Raw genomic sequence first — 16563 nt, 5'->3', positions numbered from 1 at the left:
AGAGAGCGAGAGAGAGACAGAGAGAGAGAGAGAAAGAGAGAGGGAGAGAAGCAAAACTCTTGTAACACATGTATAGAGTTAAGAAAAACAATTCTGGCTTTGGCCTTGTCTAAGACAATGTCTTGGTCTCCACTCTGAGTCCATTGCCTCTGTCAGGAGGTGGGTATCATGATTCATCATTTGTCCTCTGAAATCGTAGTTGGTCATTACTTGATCAAAGTTGTTTGTCTTTCAAATATTGATTTTGTACAAATTGCTGTCTCGTCTGCTCATTTTACTCTGCATCAGTTCATATGAGCCTTCTCAGGCTTCTCTGTAACTATTTCCTGCATTATTTCTTTCATTCCCACAGTATTCTATGGGTATATGGGGTGTTCAGGGAGAACTAGCACCTCTAGTATGAGAGCTTTCCAGGCCCTCTTCAGGGCTGTGCATTTACCTCTGGTATCCACCTGTTCACTCCACTCTTACCTGTGATTTCAAGAAACTGTAGCATGTACAGTGGCCACATCCTGACAAAACAATCTTGGCAAACAGGCTAAACCAGGTTGAGAGTAACTCACAGGCCTAAAACCCATCAGTGAGTTAGGGGGATGTTCCCTAACTACTCTGGACAGAATGGGCATGTGAGAAAATGTTGCTCCATTGACCATTAAGGTGGCAGAAACAGGCACTGTGGAGCACTGCTTAGAGCTTGGTGAGGCATCCAGGATGCCAAGGTCATCTACTGCATCCTGGGCCATCACCAGTCATTTGGATTTTTGTTCTACCACTCGACTTTGATGACTCAGGAAGAGAGAATGAGGCTGATGACTTTGTGCAGCTCTACCTCACTTAAATCCAGTTCACTAGCAAGTCAAGACATTTCCTATGATATCATTGGTCCTCTTCGAAAAAATGAAGGATGAGCAACAATTCCGTCACATTCATACACCGTAATTTGTTCAGCCATTTCCCAGTTTTGGGCACTCCCTCAATTTGCTATTCTTTGCCTCCACAAAAAGATCAGTCCAGTATTTAAAGTCTTATTTCATATTATTTTTTTCTATACTATCTATCTTTCTGTCAAACTGGTCTCCTAGCTATTCCCCAAATGCAACGTTCCATCTCCTACCTCTGTGCCTGGAATGCACTGCATCCTCAATCTGAATTGTGTGGCTGCCCCCGAACCCTAATTCCTGGAGAAGAGTATCATTGGAAGTCTTTATTTACCTTCTGTTGCCAATGTGCCATTTCAGGAGCCATTACCTCCGGCACCTTTTCAAGGAATCCACTCCCCTTTTAGGAGAGCTGTCCGTGGAATGTTTTTCTCCCAGTAATGTAAATTGTTTTGTTAGACAAATTTTAAGAAAGCAAACTTCACTTTTTAGCAAAGAAGCTGATAGAAAAAATGAGCCCTTCAAAGCCTGCTGTTGCTGAGACAGGTAAAGAAAATGGAACCCGACCAAAGCGAGCCAAACGGAAATTGTATACTAGTGAGATTTCCAGTCCTTTGGATATCGCTGGCCAAGTGGTAAGTAAAATTCTTGCGTTTGGGGTCTGGCAGTCAGGGACATGGTGTCAGTGTGAATTTCCATCCTGACCAAATGTATTAGAAACAAATGCTTTGTATGCATCTGTAAGAGTGCATCTATATTTTCTGCTTTGGACACGTTAATTCTATACTCGTAAAAGTTATAATTACACACGTGAAAGCCACCTTAATTTTATTTTTTTAAAGCCATTGCCAGTTTTTGGTCTTACTGCCACAGTGATTCAATTGGTAATTTACTTGCCTGGGTAATCCCCAGTCATTGGAGAGTGAAAACAGAAGGATGGCATGGTCCAGTAAGATGTGTCAGGAGTGTTAAAAGCTCATGTTGATTTCCTGGTGAGCAAGTCCAAGGCTAATAGAGGATTTTTAAAGCCATATGGTGGAAAAGAGAATCAAAGAAGGGGCAGGATTCATGCTTGGGGAAGCTGGGATGATCATTGTGGCCAGAGAGGATGTTTGCTCACTGGTTAGTTTGCTTCTGTCCTTTTTTTGGAAAAGAAGGATCTTTAAACTGCAAAGGACAGAACTAATAGGACCAACTAAAGGCTGATAGGGATTTGGTCCTGTCACAGAAGAATTCCACTCACCAGGCCCAGACTAAGTACGTCTGAAGGCACCCATCAGTCAATCACCAAGTGATTAGTAAACATTCGTTACTCAGTAGTGATCTGTGAAGGATTGTGGAGAATGGGAGACGTCCCACAGGCCTGGAGAAGGACCTAGTTTTCACACCAGGGAAGGGAATGTCCAGTAAGCTTGAGTTCAGTTCCAGTGTGTAAAGTCTGTGTGAAAGGGATGCTTGATGCTTTTAGGAAAGAAAGCTGTGGTCACAAAGAGCTAGCCGGTGCGGCTTCACCGAGAACAGATCCTGCCAGACTAGCCTTGTGCCCTGTTGTGGCGAGTGTATGAGACCAGGAGACCAGGGGAGTGCCGCTGTGTGAACGGTTCACTTACATTTTGGTAAAGCATTCAATAGTTGAGTCTCTCGTGCTATTTTTGTTGAGAAGAGGATGAGATATGGGCTAACCGGCAGTGTGACACCTTAGATGAATTTGTTGTTGTTTGTCCTTTGTTCTTGGAAAAGACCGTGATATCAGGAGACGGTGCCGTGATGACTTGCAAGTGAATCGGGGGGTCTGTCTATGTAAGTCACCAGCCTCACTTTCTCCTCTGGAACCATCTGGGTCCTGTGGCCAGATATAGAGCAGGATGACTGGAGATGGCCCTGGACGCAGTGGGAGACCTTGGCCTTTTTAAGCTAAGGTCTTTCTAAGTTCTCACTTTGAGACGACGATCCTTCGGTTATTAAGGCTTGTTAAGAAATGAGCCAAGGAATGTCCCCTTTTACCTAATCAAAGAAAAAAATCAATCATTTTGGGAGAGGAAGACCCCAGGCTTTCTGGCCAAAACAGAAACAATTGCTATTTACACTCAATCTGAGCCATTAGAACCTGAACAGTGACCCAGTGAGGCTTGGACTGGGACCTATTGTTGGCCAATCAATGAGAGCCAGAGTGAACTGTGTTTAAGGAATGGTCTTTAAGAAAGAAATCTAGCCAGCAAATCCCAAGATATCTTGCTAGGTTTCAGGCATCAAAATGTATATTCCTTTGGGCACAGCACCCACAGGTAAAGGCATGGTACCCCATATGAACAGAGGGAGAGGAAGGAGGGAAGGGAAGAGAAGGGAAGAGGTGAATTTAGAACTGGTTGGGTACCCATACACTTATTAATGCAAAAACAGAAAAAGATCAGAGACATCTCCAAAGGTTTCCTACTATTTCTGTTTTTCAGGCTTAAAGAAGTCTGTGTGTATGTGTGTGTGTGTGTGTGCGCGTGTACATATATGTGTGTATATGTGTGGTATATATACACATATGTGACAGACAAGGAATGGAACGCACATAACAAAAGCTAGCAAGATAACCTTTGTAAGATATGAGATGAATACAATCAAAAAAGGCTTTGGAAGGGAAGTGAGGAGGTGGTGGTGTGTCAGGGAGAGGAAACCTCCTAGCTAAAATCTACCTGGCTAGAGCATAGAGCATAGCTACAGGGCAGGGCTTGGCAAGTTATAGCCCAAGGAGCAGATCTGGTCAGCAGATTTCTGTATAGCCCATGAGCTAAGAATGATTTTTACATTTTCAAATATAATAAAACTTTATTTTAAAATGTAACAATGATTTTTAAGTCTTGGGCAGTATAAAAACAAATGATAGGCAGTACAAAAACAGGTGGTGGGCTGGATTTGGGCTGTGGACCATAGTTTACTTGGTGTAGGACACAAAAATTAAGAATCCCTGGCAAAGAGAGCATACTCATAAGATTTTCAGATGACACAAAGCTAGGAGAGGTTGTTAACAAACTAGACAACAGTTGGCATCCAAAAAGCTATTGACAAACTAGCTCGTTGGACCAAGTTGAATAAAATGAAATTTAATAGGGTAATAAGATGTAATTATTAAATTACTATTAAGGGATAGATGCAGTTTTAAACTTGGATCAAAAAATCCATTTCACAAGGGTCTGGGGAGGCATCGGTAGAGACTATTTAGAGGGATTATGGCAGCTGTTTCCAAGTATTTAAAGGGCTATCATGTGAAAGAGTTGCTAGGTTTGCTCTGCTTCACAGAGGTAAATTGAGGCTTAATGTAAGTAAAAACTTCCTAACAATTAAAATTCTCTAAGATCGGATCAGACAGTCTTCGGAGGTAGAGGTGATGTGTTCTCCCTCACTTGATGCTGAAACAGCTTGGACCACTACTTTGGGGGTGGATATTGTAGTGGAATCCTTCCAATGCTGAATTTCGGTGATTCTCTAACCGACTGTTATTATCACTGTTGCTGTTAGGACATAAATGAATAGCTGCAAAAAAAAAAAAAAACAACAACAAAAAACAAAACAAAACAACTTAGCAGCCAGTCTCTTCTCTACCCTTTTTCTATGAAATTGAATTATAGATGACTGTAAGAAAAGTTCTGATTTTTCACATGTATATTTGCTTGGTTGAACAAGCAGGGAAAGTTGAATCGAAATACAATTATAGAAGAGAATTGAGCAGGAAGTAATCCATAAACATTTTGAAAGATCTGTTAGCAGCGGTGGCAGGTGCCAAAGGAAAGAAACTTTGAGGTGGAAAAGCAGAGTGGGGGGAAAGTAGTTATTCAGTTACTTTGAAATATAGTTTTATGTTGATCACTTTTTCATAATCCTTTGCTTATTAGAATAATAGAATTTTAGAGTTGGGAAAAGAAAATACCCAAACAAACCAACCCCTTAGTGATAATCTAATCAACCCCCATCATTTTACTGAGAGGAGAATATGAAGCCCAGAGTCCAGAGTCACACAACATAAAATGTAGTGGATAAGTATTGAAAGGACTGGACCAGTTAGTTAAGCACTGGAAAGAGTTAGATAATTTTAGACCTAGTAGCAGCCCTCATGGGACTTAACGATCTATTTCTTCTTTTCTTATTTGAATCTCATTTCCCACACCTTGAGTTGTAGATCTCACAGCTGTAAGCTTCCTTGTGACCTGGTCAGCTAGATCCACTACAAAGCTGCTTCTTCACATTTATTCAGCTGCCTAAGATTTTGCTGTTTCTGTGCTTCTGTGAAACTCAGCATAATTTAATAATTCTTTTTGAGTAACATTTCCATATTTTAACATATGGATTGTTAGATTCTTTTACTTTAAGGTCGGGTATTTGCTAAGAGAAAAAAATAATTGTTTTATTTCTGTAAAAATTGTTTTTCCATATCTTTAAATGGGGTGCCTAGTTAGGATATCAAAACAAGTGGCAGTTATTTATGCCTGTGTTCCTACTTTTAATTCATAATAATTTCAGTATAAATAGTAATTTGTTACCATCATTCTTGATCTAAAAATCATGTAAATCTTAAACATGTGAAATAACTTCATTTCAGCTTTTTATGGATCAAAAAGAAAAGGAAAGCGATCATCAGATTCTCAAACGAAGACTCCGAGCCAGAACAGCCAAATGAGGCAGATTTGGAGAACATTTTAATGGACTTTGCATTCTTAATCAGTGTAATTGATGCCCTAGCTTTATTTTTTTAAAAGATGATTTGTACATATTATGATACCTTAATTCTCTCTGTGTACATTCATGTTTTTATATACATGCTTTATACTTGTAATTCATTAAAGAAGAATTTATCAAGAACTATTCATTTTGTGAATATTGAGGCTTGGAAAAGTAGCCTTTTTGTGTGTATGGATTTTCTTCCAGATGACTGAATATGAAGGTATAAAGTTAATGGAAAGTATTAAGCAGGGTACAACCTCCTGACTTGTTTTTCCTGGGCTTTGTTTGGTACATGGGAAGGAAACTCTTTGACTATATACAATATCTCTCTAGGCTAGAAAGGTAAAAGATTAAAAAAATATCAACCAAATATTCATGGATCTGTGATCTCATCAATTTGGAAGTTCTTTCCATCAATGCAGATCGCAAACTATGCCTGCCTGTTCTGTGCTATTCTCATCCCTGTCTTCCTATAAATAGGAAGTAAATAATTCTGTAAATAATCCATCTAAAATATGGGAATGCTCCTGTTCTCCAGATATTGGGCATCATAGCATCCCTCAGCCTCATCGTGTGTCCTGCCCATCTAAATATTCTATGTATCACATACGTTTACAAAAATTGATCATGTGCCAGTGTGTACAAAGGTCAAAGTAATAAACAGCTTTTTCAGACCATGCTGGTGGAGCTGTGGTCTCATTGATAGGATATTTTCCTCCACTGAAGTCTATCCCAAACAGAGTCACACTTGCTAATTTTGTGTAACTTTTCCATGTCCTTCCATAAGTTTTTTTCATGGGTTCTCCCCATTGTGTTGGGGTCTTTATCATATTTTCTTGATGGCAACTGAGCATGCAGGTTGCCAACCAATTATCTCCTGCTCTGCCTATTTGACCAACTAGTCTTTTTTGATATATCTATTAGACCATTCATATTTTGCAATCCTTATTTGTAATATAGTATAACCTTTTTCCTGGCTTTTAAAGTTGATCTCTGCTTCTGGGGAACAGGGGCATTGTCCCAGGCTTCTTGTGCTGGGGGCTAGGGGCCTGATTGCTGGCTTTGTGTGCTGGGGCCTCAGGTGCTGGTAGCTGGAGGCTGTAGGAGTCTGGTAGCTTACCTGGTGCTGAGCTGGAGCTGGTGGTGGTGGCTGGTGCGTGCTGAGGCCAGGTAGGGTTTTCTTTGTTTCCTCGGGGTTACACTGAAGTCTGTGGGTTGGGAGGTGGTCTGGCCACTGGAGGTCACCTCATGTGGGGCTGCACTACTCATGGTGGGGGTTCAGCAGCAGGTGGATGCCTGTGTACTGGCATACATAGTGGTTCTCTGTGCTGGTGTCTGCTGGTTCCCCTGCCTGTTCCAAGGCATGAGGGGCTCCTGGTGTTGGCACTTGCCTGCTCTACCATCCTGGGGCTCAGGAGTTCCCATTGGTTTGCTGAGGTGGGGCTTTCCACTGGCTTCCTGGAACGTCTCCCATCCTGTACCGGTCCCCTTCAGCCACAGCATGAGGGACTTTTCCCATTAACCCCCCTAGCCTCCTGAGGTAAGTCTTTCTGCTGACTCTACTGTTCCAGGATTTTTCCTGGGGCAGTATTTTCTAGGTTTTTCAAGGTCAATAAGGCGGGGTAAGAGCTACTTACTGCTTATGCTGCCATATTGGTTCCTGGAAGTCAAAATAGGTCGACACCCTGCATTTCTGCTAACAGAAAGAGAGAGGATGTTAGAGAGCTGATCACCTAACACACACATAGGAATCACATAAAAATAACTCCAGAATAGTTTTTACAGGAATAATTAAAATTTTAAATAACTGGAAAGAGATTTAATAGTTATTACTGGGCTGTGCCAATATAATGATGATTGTAGCTAAATTAGCCTGCAGCGTTCATAATATATCACTCAAACTACCAATGGATTTCTTTGTATAACTCAACAAAATAAAATCCAGGTGGAGGAATAAAAGGTCAAGAATTTCCAGGGAAATAATTATTTTAAAACAAATTGGAATGAAGCAGAACCAGTATTGTCAAATTTCAGATTACATTAAAAAGCAGTCATCATCAAAACTATTTTGTACTGGTTAATCAGTGGAATAAGATAGATTAGAAAAATAGAAGCAAGCCAATACCAGAAAACTAGGGTTCAGCAAGCCCAAAAGCAAGCTACTGGAGATGGGATGTTTAATTTGGCAAGAGTTGTTATGAAAACCATAAAACAATTTGGTGGAAAATAGTTGAAGGGCAACATCTTAAACTATATTACTATAATAAGGGCTGACATTTATATAGTGTTTTAAGGTTTACAAAGCAGTTTCTTTTTGACCCTTATAACCATCCTATAGTTTCTAGAGTTATGCCTATTTTACAGATTGGGAAATGTTGGGGAGGGGATTTAAGTCTAATGAGTTTTCCACAAGGCCACTCAGGTGGGGATTAGTGGCCAAACAAGTTGTCAAATATGGATGTAAGGGAATATATTCCACTGTAAAGAACAATGAATATGCAGAAGTGAGAGAAACATCAGAAGACGTGTCAATTGATGCAAAGAAAGCAAACTACAGGAATAAGCTACAAAATGACTACAATGATGTAAATGAAGACAATGAAAAGACAACAGATTTCAAGTCAAATATTTTGGTTGATAGTGAGTCTAGATGACTGATTTTTGAAAAATAAAAATTTAATATTTTTTTTGTTCTTGTGTCATTTACCTTTCCTACTGTATGGAGCTATCCCTTAAAATAAAGAAGGAAAAAAAAATTTAAAGTTCAGTAAAACCAACCAACATCAAAAACTCTGATGTTGTGTGCAGTGTTTCAGACCCATGGTCTGCAAAGAAGCGGGGGTGGGGGGTATCTTCTCATATATCCTCTTAGGGGCCAGCCAAGCATGGTCCACCATCGCATTCAGTTTGAATTGTTTTGTTAATTTACATTGCTGTCTCCTTTATTTATATTGTTCCCCTGGTCCTACTTACCTTTTCATACTTCTCTATATTCATATTTATTGGGGCAAGTAGGTGGTGCAGTGAGTAGAGCACCGGCCCTGGAGTCAGGAGGATCTGAGTTCAAATCCAGCCTCAGACACTTGACTCACTAGCTGTGTGACCTTGAGCAAGTCACTTAACCCCAATTGCCCTCCAAAAAAAATTATATCCATATTTATCATTACTTTTAGCATAGTAAAATTCTATTACATTCATAATCATTCCCAATCAATGGATATTGACTTGGTTTCTAGTTTATTGCTACCATCAAAAGGGCTGCAGTAAATATTTTGGTATACGCAGGACCTTTCTTTTTGACGCTGACCCTCTTGATGTACAGTCAATCCTCAACATTCACACGTTTAACTTTTGGGACTTCATGATTGATGTGATTTTATTAGTAACCTCATTTTTAATTTCTCATTGTCAATCACATTCACAGCTATAAGAAGTAGAGAAAAAAATTGAAAGGCTTGAAGTGGGCAGGTTTGTGGAGCAGCTGGTATCATACTAGACAGTTAGCTGGTTTTATTTACCCCACCATTGTAAAGAGTTCCCTGTGCATTCGTTGCATGTTTTCATTGTCTTTAAAACTCAAGTTTCGTATTGCAGTTATGCCTCTGCTGGTCTGGTCAAGCTGGTATGTCCTTTACAATCCCCAGTGCCATCCACCAGTCACGAAGGACTGAATGCCGAAAGTGATTTTCAGACCTAGCCAGTCTCTGTCTTCCGACAGCAGCAACTAAAGTCCCAACAGCCTCTCCCTTGGTTTTCAAGAGAGCAGCCAAGGTAGAGAGGTTTACAGCAATACAGTATACAGTAAAATGCCCTCACACCATCATCTGACACAATGGAAGGTAAGATTCAGGTTAAAAGAGTTTTTTGCTCTAAGAATTTTGTTTGCTATATAATATTTATGGCTGCGGATTTCATGCATTATGGAAAGTGAATATTGTCTGAAATCAATGTTTTTTTTAAATTGAGATATTAGCACAGAGTCACAGAGTTCTAGGGAATTACTAGGGAGAAAAAAATGTTTTCTATATTAGCAATTTCGTATACTGTGTTTTACGGGTTATTTCATGGTTATTGTGTTAGGGAAAGTGCATATTATCAGAATTAATGTTTTGTTATGAAGAGTTGTATGCAGAAAAGTATATATTCAGTGATCTCTAGTGAAAGATTACAGTTTTTGGTGGTCATGGGGAACCTAATTCCCTATTTCTCATAGGCCCAGTATATCAACATTTGTGTTTTTTATTTTTGCACTGTTTTCTAGGAATATTACCCCTGTGAAAATTGAGGATCCAGCAGTGGAATCTCTGGCTCAAAGGATATAGACATTTTAGATACTCTTTGCATAATTCCTCATCTCCCTCCACCCCACATCCCCTGCCCCGTACCAGTTCAGAACTCCCAGTCTTGATCTGTACCAATTTCCTTCCTGGTCCTGTTCATGAGTTCCAGACTTCAAAACTATCTCTGCTGCTCTCTCATGCGGGAACTTCTCAGTGCTTGGGAACTCCTCACTCTGGAACATCTAACCACTTTTGTGGCCTCTGTTGCACATCCAACTTAAAATACCAAACTCAATGAATGAGCACAAAAGGAAATATGAAAATCAAAATAAATATTAAAAAAAAATGAAAACTACAGTAAGTGACTTGTTCTGCCCACGAACTCCACCAAAAATTCAGCCAGAAACGAACAATAGGAATGTGGGTCCTGTCCTGTCAGCAAAGTCAGTGCCAATGCAAGCAAAAAAAAAGCCACTAACTCCCAGCACCACCAGCAAAAGATCAGAGACACGAAGAATCTGCAGGACTTGTTTTCAAAAGCAGCAAGAGCTGGGGCTCTTTAGAAAGCCCCAGGATAGTCAGTAATGCCCAGGATCACAGAAATGTACAAGGACCTTAGAAGCCACCATGAAGGCTGCAACAAATGTAGTGTGGTAATACCCAGGCCAAGACAGTCTGTCCTGAAACACCATAGAGGGCCCTGAAGATCTAGCACTCTAAATATCAGTGATGAGGGGTGGGAGAGGTGGGAGGATGGAGGATCTTCCTCCTGGGAGATGGCAGTCAGGTCAGGTACCCAAGTGACCCAGAGGAAGAACAAGCAGGACCAACCACTCTACCCAAAAAAATATCAGGGAGCAGAATCTGACCAGCACAAAGCCCAATTGAGGAGCTAAAGTTTGAGAGATGAGGAAGTCAAGACCCAAGAATAAAGAATATAAAATAAAAAATAATGACAAAGAATAAAAGTTATTGTGGATCTAGACATGTCCAAAGATCACCCTAGCAAGAGAGAGTAATTATAACTCAAAAAAAAGGAAAATGGATTAGTGAATACCAGAAGAAATGAAGCAAGAGATAAAAAAGTGAAATAAAAAAGTCTAGAGGAAAGCATTAAGACTTTTCCTTAAGTTCATTTTCCTTTGGTTTAGTTGTTCAGGTTGATTTATTTTTTAAATCTTCTGAAATTCTCAATGTGCCTCATAAAATGTGATTAATACTTTATTTTGACTGTTTCCAAGGAAAGTAGCTTACTTTCTTGTCTTTTGCGTTCATTAATTTCAAGCTGGAAGAGACCATATAAGGCCATCTAGTCCAACTCTCATTTTGTAGGCATGCAGAGAGAGTCACAGAGAGGTTGTTATTTGCCCAATTTTATACAAGTCATAAGTGACAGAAAAAGCATTTGTGCCCAGGACTTCTGATCACAATTTCAGCACTCTTCTCACTACACCAATGTTTTTGTCCAAATTATGGTCCAGATGAGCAACTATAAATTAGCTGTGAGTTTGGATCCGATAAAGAAGAAGCTGTCTGTATGTCTATAGATCTAAATACAGAGATTATAAGAGCATGGAGGTGAGCATCCTCAGTTCTCAAAAAGCTAAGCCAGAGGTTCATAAAGTCTGGCAGATTCTCCCATGGCAGAAAGGGTGCACCAGCCTAGCTAAGGTCAGAGGGGATCATCTTCTGCAGGCATCCATTTGGAATTCTTTGGCCATACCAACTTATGAAACAAAAATACAAAATGGCCCCAGTCCTCTATGATGCTGCTTTCTTTACCTGCCTCCATATTTGCAGTGTCAGTGGCAAAACATGGTAATGAGTGCTAAAAATGACATAGTTTGAAGACCATCTATAAACTTCAGCTTGACTGATGGTATTCTAAATGCAAGATTTTTGTTCAATGATGATAATAATAGCTATCATTTATGTATCACCTAATGTGGAAGGCACTTTACCAATATAATCTCGTTTGATTCTCACAACAACTCTGGGAGGTAGGTCTTATTATCCCCATTTTATAGTTGAAGAAACTGAGGCAAATGGATTAAGTGGCTCGCCCACAGGCAACAAGAATCAAAATTTCATGGGCATTTGGTGAACTTGTATTGCAGTGCTTGTGATAAGTATTTGCAAAATACTACCACAAATCACTGAAGTTTATGCACAAACACCTATTAACAGAAGGAAGAGGTAGAGAAATTCTACAAATATCTGGACAAGGACCCCACCCCACCCCCGGCCCCAATTAACTTGATATTCAGTGATTTCAATGCAAAGAGGAAGATAGGTGAGGATGGTGAGAAAGATATTGGAAATGGGTTAGAAATATATGAGAGAGCCCAAAGTCCCGCAGACCACATGGACACCTTGCACTTCTATATCATGAATATATTTCAGCTTCCTTTTGTGTATTGTCTTCCTCTGTAAGATTATAAAAGCTCCTTGAGGGCAGAGACTGTTTTTCTTAATTGTATCCCCATCATGCTTAGCACAGTTCTTGCCACACAGTTGATGCTTTTAAAATGTTGATCATATTGTATGTCTGTAGGTGTTGGACATAATGAACATTGAATATCATCAAAAACTATAATTGTATTTTAACACACAGGAACTCGTTAATTTTGTAGGAGTCAGCTGTCTAGGTATCAATTCATTAGAATAAAGATCAAAATTAGTATAAATCTAGAAGAAAGAATAAAAATGAGGGAAAGATACGGCATACAGTTGAAATAACTAAATCCCGACCTACTTAAACAAGTTATTGGCAGTGAAAAATGGTAATAGATGCTAAATGAAGGAATTTAAACTTGATTTTTTAGGCAATGGGGAGCTATTAAAGGTGTTTGATCATGGGTTGATATGATAAGGGCAGGACTGTAGCATATCCAGATTAATTGATTAGTGGTGTGCAAAAGACTGGAGAGGAGGCAACTGGAGCCAGGAAGACCACAGATGGGAGAATTCTAGAAATGAAAAGCAAGGAAGCAGGATGGCTGCTTGAGGGAGCAGTAGGAAGTAGAATGTGACAGAATGGAGAGAACATATATTTTGAGGCAGGAAGACCTGGGTTCAAGTGCTTTCTCTGACACTCCCTAGCTGTTGGACCATGGGTTAAACATTTAACCCTTCTGAATTTCCTGATCCATAAAGTGGGTATAGAATCTACCTCACAGAGTTGTAATGGGGACTGAATGAAACAATGCATGGAAGCTGCTTTGGAAACTTTAAAACACTATATAAAGTCACTTGAATATGACACAATACAAATGACTATAAATGGCATAAAGCATGACTGTCATTTGAAAGACGGCATGGCATTGTGTGGTCCTTCCTGTAGTCAGGTAGATGTGGTTTCATGTCTGCACACACTAGCTATGTGGCCATAGACAAGTCACTTGATCTCTTCATACTCTAAACAATCTGAAACCATAAATTATACAGGATTCACTGACCTGAATCAGTGAAGGGAATTTTTATGTTTGAAATTCAATATGCCAAAGAAATCACGAGTCTGGACTAAAAATACCCTTCCCCTTCCTCACCCTTAACCCACCAAAGCAAAATTAAATTCCATTTAATGATGCAGAAGAGCAACTTGTCTGTCACTTGTAGGCATAGAGACTTGCTGGGGGCACTGGGTAGTTAAGTACTGCACTCATGGCCATGCAGCTGGCATGTAACTTGAACCCAGGTATTCCAAAGGGCCACCCCAATATTAACCATACCCATAACCTACTGCAATAGCCTGCTGGTTGGTCTCCCTGACTCAAGTTTTTCTCCATTTTGGTTCATTCTACATTCAGTCAAGTGATTTTTCTAAAGCACAGGTTTGACCCTTTTTAAAAATAAGCTTCAAGGGCTTCCTATCAAACCCCAAGATCAAATACAAAATCCTTTGGTATTTTGAGTCTTTCATGACCTGGCCTCCCCACCACCTTTCCAGTCTTACACCTTACACCCCCTATTCTTTGATCCAGTGACACTGGCCTCCTTCCTTGTTCCTTGTGCGAGGCACTCTTATCTCTTGATTTCAGGCATTTTCACTGGCTGTCCCCCATGCCTAGAATGCTCTCCCTCCTCATCTGTGCCTCCTGGATTCCCTGGGCTTCCTTCAAGTCCCAGCTAAAATCTCACGTTCTACAGGAACCCTTTCCTAATGCCACTTAATTTTAGTGCCTTCCTTCTGTTGAGTACAGTGGGTTGTTTTTTGTTGTCGTTGTCCATCCTGCATATAGTTTGTACATAGTTGTTTGCATAATGTTTCCCTCATTAGATTGTGAGCTCCTTGAGGACAGAGATAATCTTTTGCTTTTCGTTGCATCTTCAGGGCTTACCACAGTGCCTGGCACATAGTAGGCACTAACAATTATTTTTGGCTGACTTTGCCCAGTTTGTTGCTTTCTGCAACTCTGAATTTTCCTATATGAGCTCTTCTTAAATCAGGGCATACCTGTATATACAGAGTACTTAGCCAATATTTATATATCATTGATGAGGCAAAATACTTATTAAAGTACAGTATTAGGAATCTACATAAGGCTCTGGAAATGCAGAGCAACTGCTCAGTGCCCTTTTCATTGTAATCTCTCGTGGTCTTTGGTATCAACTACATATAATTAAAATGGTCCTAACTGAGTGGAAAGGCTCAAAGGAATTTGGGGCCTTTTTGGAGAATGTTATTGGTGGTGTGTTAATTGAACTGATTGTTCGATTCCCATGGATGTCAAGAGTTTTGTTAATCATTTTTCTTTCAACACAGAATGTTCCGCTGACTTCAGTCAGATTCCCTTAAAAATGCCTCTCATCATCCTTTGCTCTCTCATCACCTTGCCTTTAAAAAAGCCTCTCCATGACTGGAATGGTTCCCATTCCTTTTTGAGTCTGTGTCTCTGCCAATTGAAATCCTTCTCTTTCTTTAAGGACTAACTGAAGTCTTAATTCCACCAAAAAGTCTTCCCTGAGTTCCTTCCCTCTCCCATGCCCAAGCTGACGGTGATCTCTCCCTTTCCTAGGTGAGTTTTGGTTCTGTAAGGTTGTACCATTGGATATTCTATCCTGTCATTAATAGTCTTGGTTTGTGACCAACCCGTTTATATCAGATTCCCCTCAAATAATGACTTTTCCCATCCTTTTCTCTTAGAAACACACATATGCACACACATACGCACACACACAATGGGAGGGAGTGTGACAGAAAGAAGACAATGTGGTCTGGCAGAAGGAGCATTGGATGTAGATCCCAAAGACTCATATTATATCCCAGATCTATCATTAACTGATTGTGTGCTTTCAGCCTCATTTCCTCCATCTTTAAAATGAGGGGGTGTTAGACTAGGTGGTGTGTAAGGTCCTACCCGGCCCTAAAATTCTATGACCACAGGCACAGCCTACTGGTGAAGAAATCGAATATTCTGAGGCAATATGGCATGGTAGAAAGAATGTGGGATTTGGAGTCTGAGGAGATAGGTTTGAATCTCTGCTTCGGGATTTACCATACTGCTGTGGGCCTTATTTTTCTCATCTGTACAATGGGTGTATGTGCGCATGAGGGTGCATTGGGGGTTGAACTAGCTGATTCCTAAAGTCTGCTCCAGCTCTAAATTCCATGTGGCTTTGGACCTCATCATTGCACTTGGCATGATCTAATTTGTCAGTTATCTCTGTAATATCTTCTCACACAGTAAGCACTGGAGAGAAGCCTAGAAGTCATCTAGTCTAAGCTTCTCATCTTACACATGAGGGAACTGAGACCCACAAAGGAGAAGTGACTGGTTCAAGGTCATGCAGATAGCATGCGGCAATACTATCATATTGGTACTCCAATCGGTACTCCAAAGTCTGTGTTCTTTCTATTCTAATGTTATTACTCCCCTTACTAGACTGTAAATTCCTTGAGGACAGGCTTTCTTCCATATTATCTTTGTATCCCTAGCACCTAGTAACAGCACTTACACATATTAGGCATTTAATATGATATTGGTCCATATATAGGCCTCATTATCCTACTTCCCACTCCTCAGGTCTGTCTGGCATAAATTTCATGTGTATGATAATTGGTGTTGTGTATCAGGTTATACATACATACATATATGGCCTACAAATCTATATCTATGTTGATCTCTATATCCTGCTATAGGAGAAACATCTCTTTGAGCTCATGTGGCAGGTTGTTGCTGCTGAAATAAATCTATCACAATGCAGAAATTATGGAGATAAAAATATCTAGGCTTTTATTATGCCAGGGAGTAGAAAAATAACCTTGAACCAAGATTAGGATTCTAACAAGGCTTCTTATAGGTAAAATTTCCTCTGAGAGACAGAGAACTAATTCTTTTATATATTGCAATCTCATAATTCTCTTAGGCCATAAAAGTTAAAAGAAGACAAATTCATAATCTCATGTTTCCCTCATGTCATTAAAGTTGAACAAACAGTTAAGCAGAATCATAACCTTATACATCCCCCTAAGGAAACAAATCTAGTTAGACTCCATCAGTAAATTAAGTCAGGTTACAGATTAAACTACATGTAGAGAGTTCACAATGGAAGGGGAGATTTATATGCCTACAGAGTCAGGGTGAATCCTTTCCTCAAACCAAGTCAAATTACTTGGGAAACCTTGACTTCCTTTTTAGCTTCTTTTCTAAAGAATGTTTCAGGTCTTAAGTAAATTTTCACATCCCATGAGACAG

General features: G+C 39.9%; 1 protein-coding gene across 1 annotated transcript in view; it reads left to right on the top strand.

Moving 5' to 3' along the window:
* The window catches only part of KIF20B (kinesin family member 20B), a 106281-nt gene extending 100631 nt beyond the window's left edge, over positions 1-5650 (top strand). The window contains exons 33-34 of the mRNA XM_036737286.1: positions 1371-1513; positions 5464-5650. Of these exons, the coding sequence (XP_036593181.1) occupies positions 1371-1513; positions 5464-5541 (221 nt within the window). The 3' untranslated portion in view covers positions 5542-5650. The remainder of the gene's footprint in view (positions 1-1370; positions 1514-5463) is intronic.
* The last annotated feature ends 10913 nt before the right edge of the window (positions 5651-16563 follow it).

Source organism: Trichosurus vulpecula, chromosome 8, assembly GCF_011100635.1.
Source record: "Trichosurus vulpecula isolate mTriVul1 chromosome 8, mTriVul1.pri, whole genome shotgun sequence".
Lineage (NCBI taxonomy): Eukaryota > Metazoa > Chordata > Mammalia > Diprotodontia > Phalangeridae > Trichosurus > Trichosurus vulpecula.
This window is presented reverse-complemented; position numbering and strand designations above follow the sequence as displayed.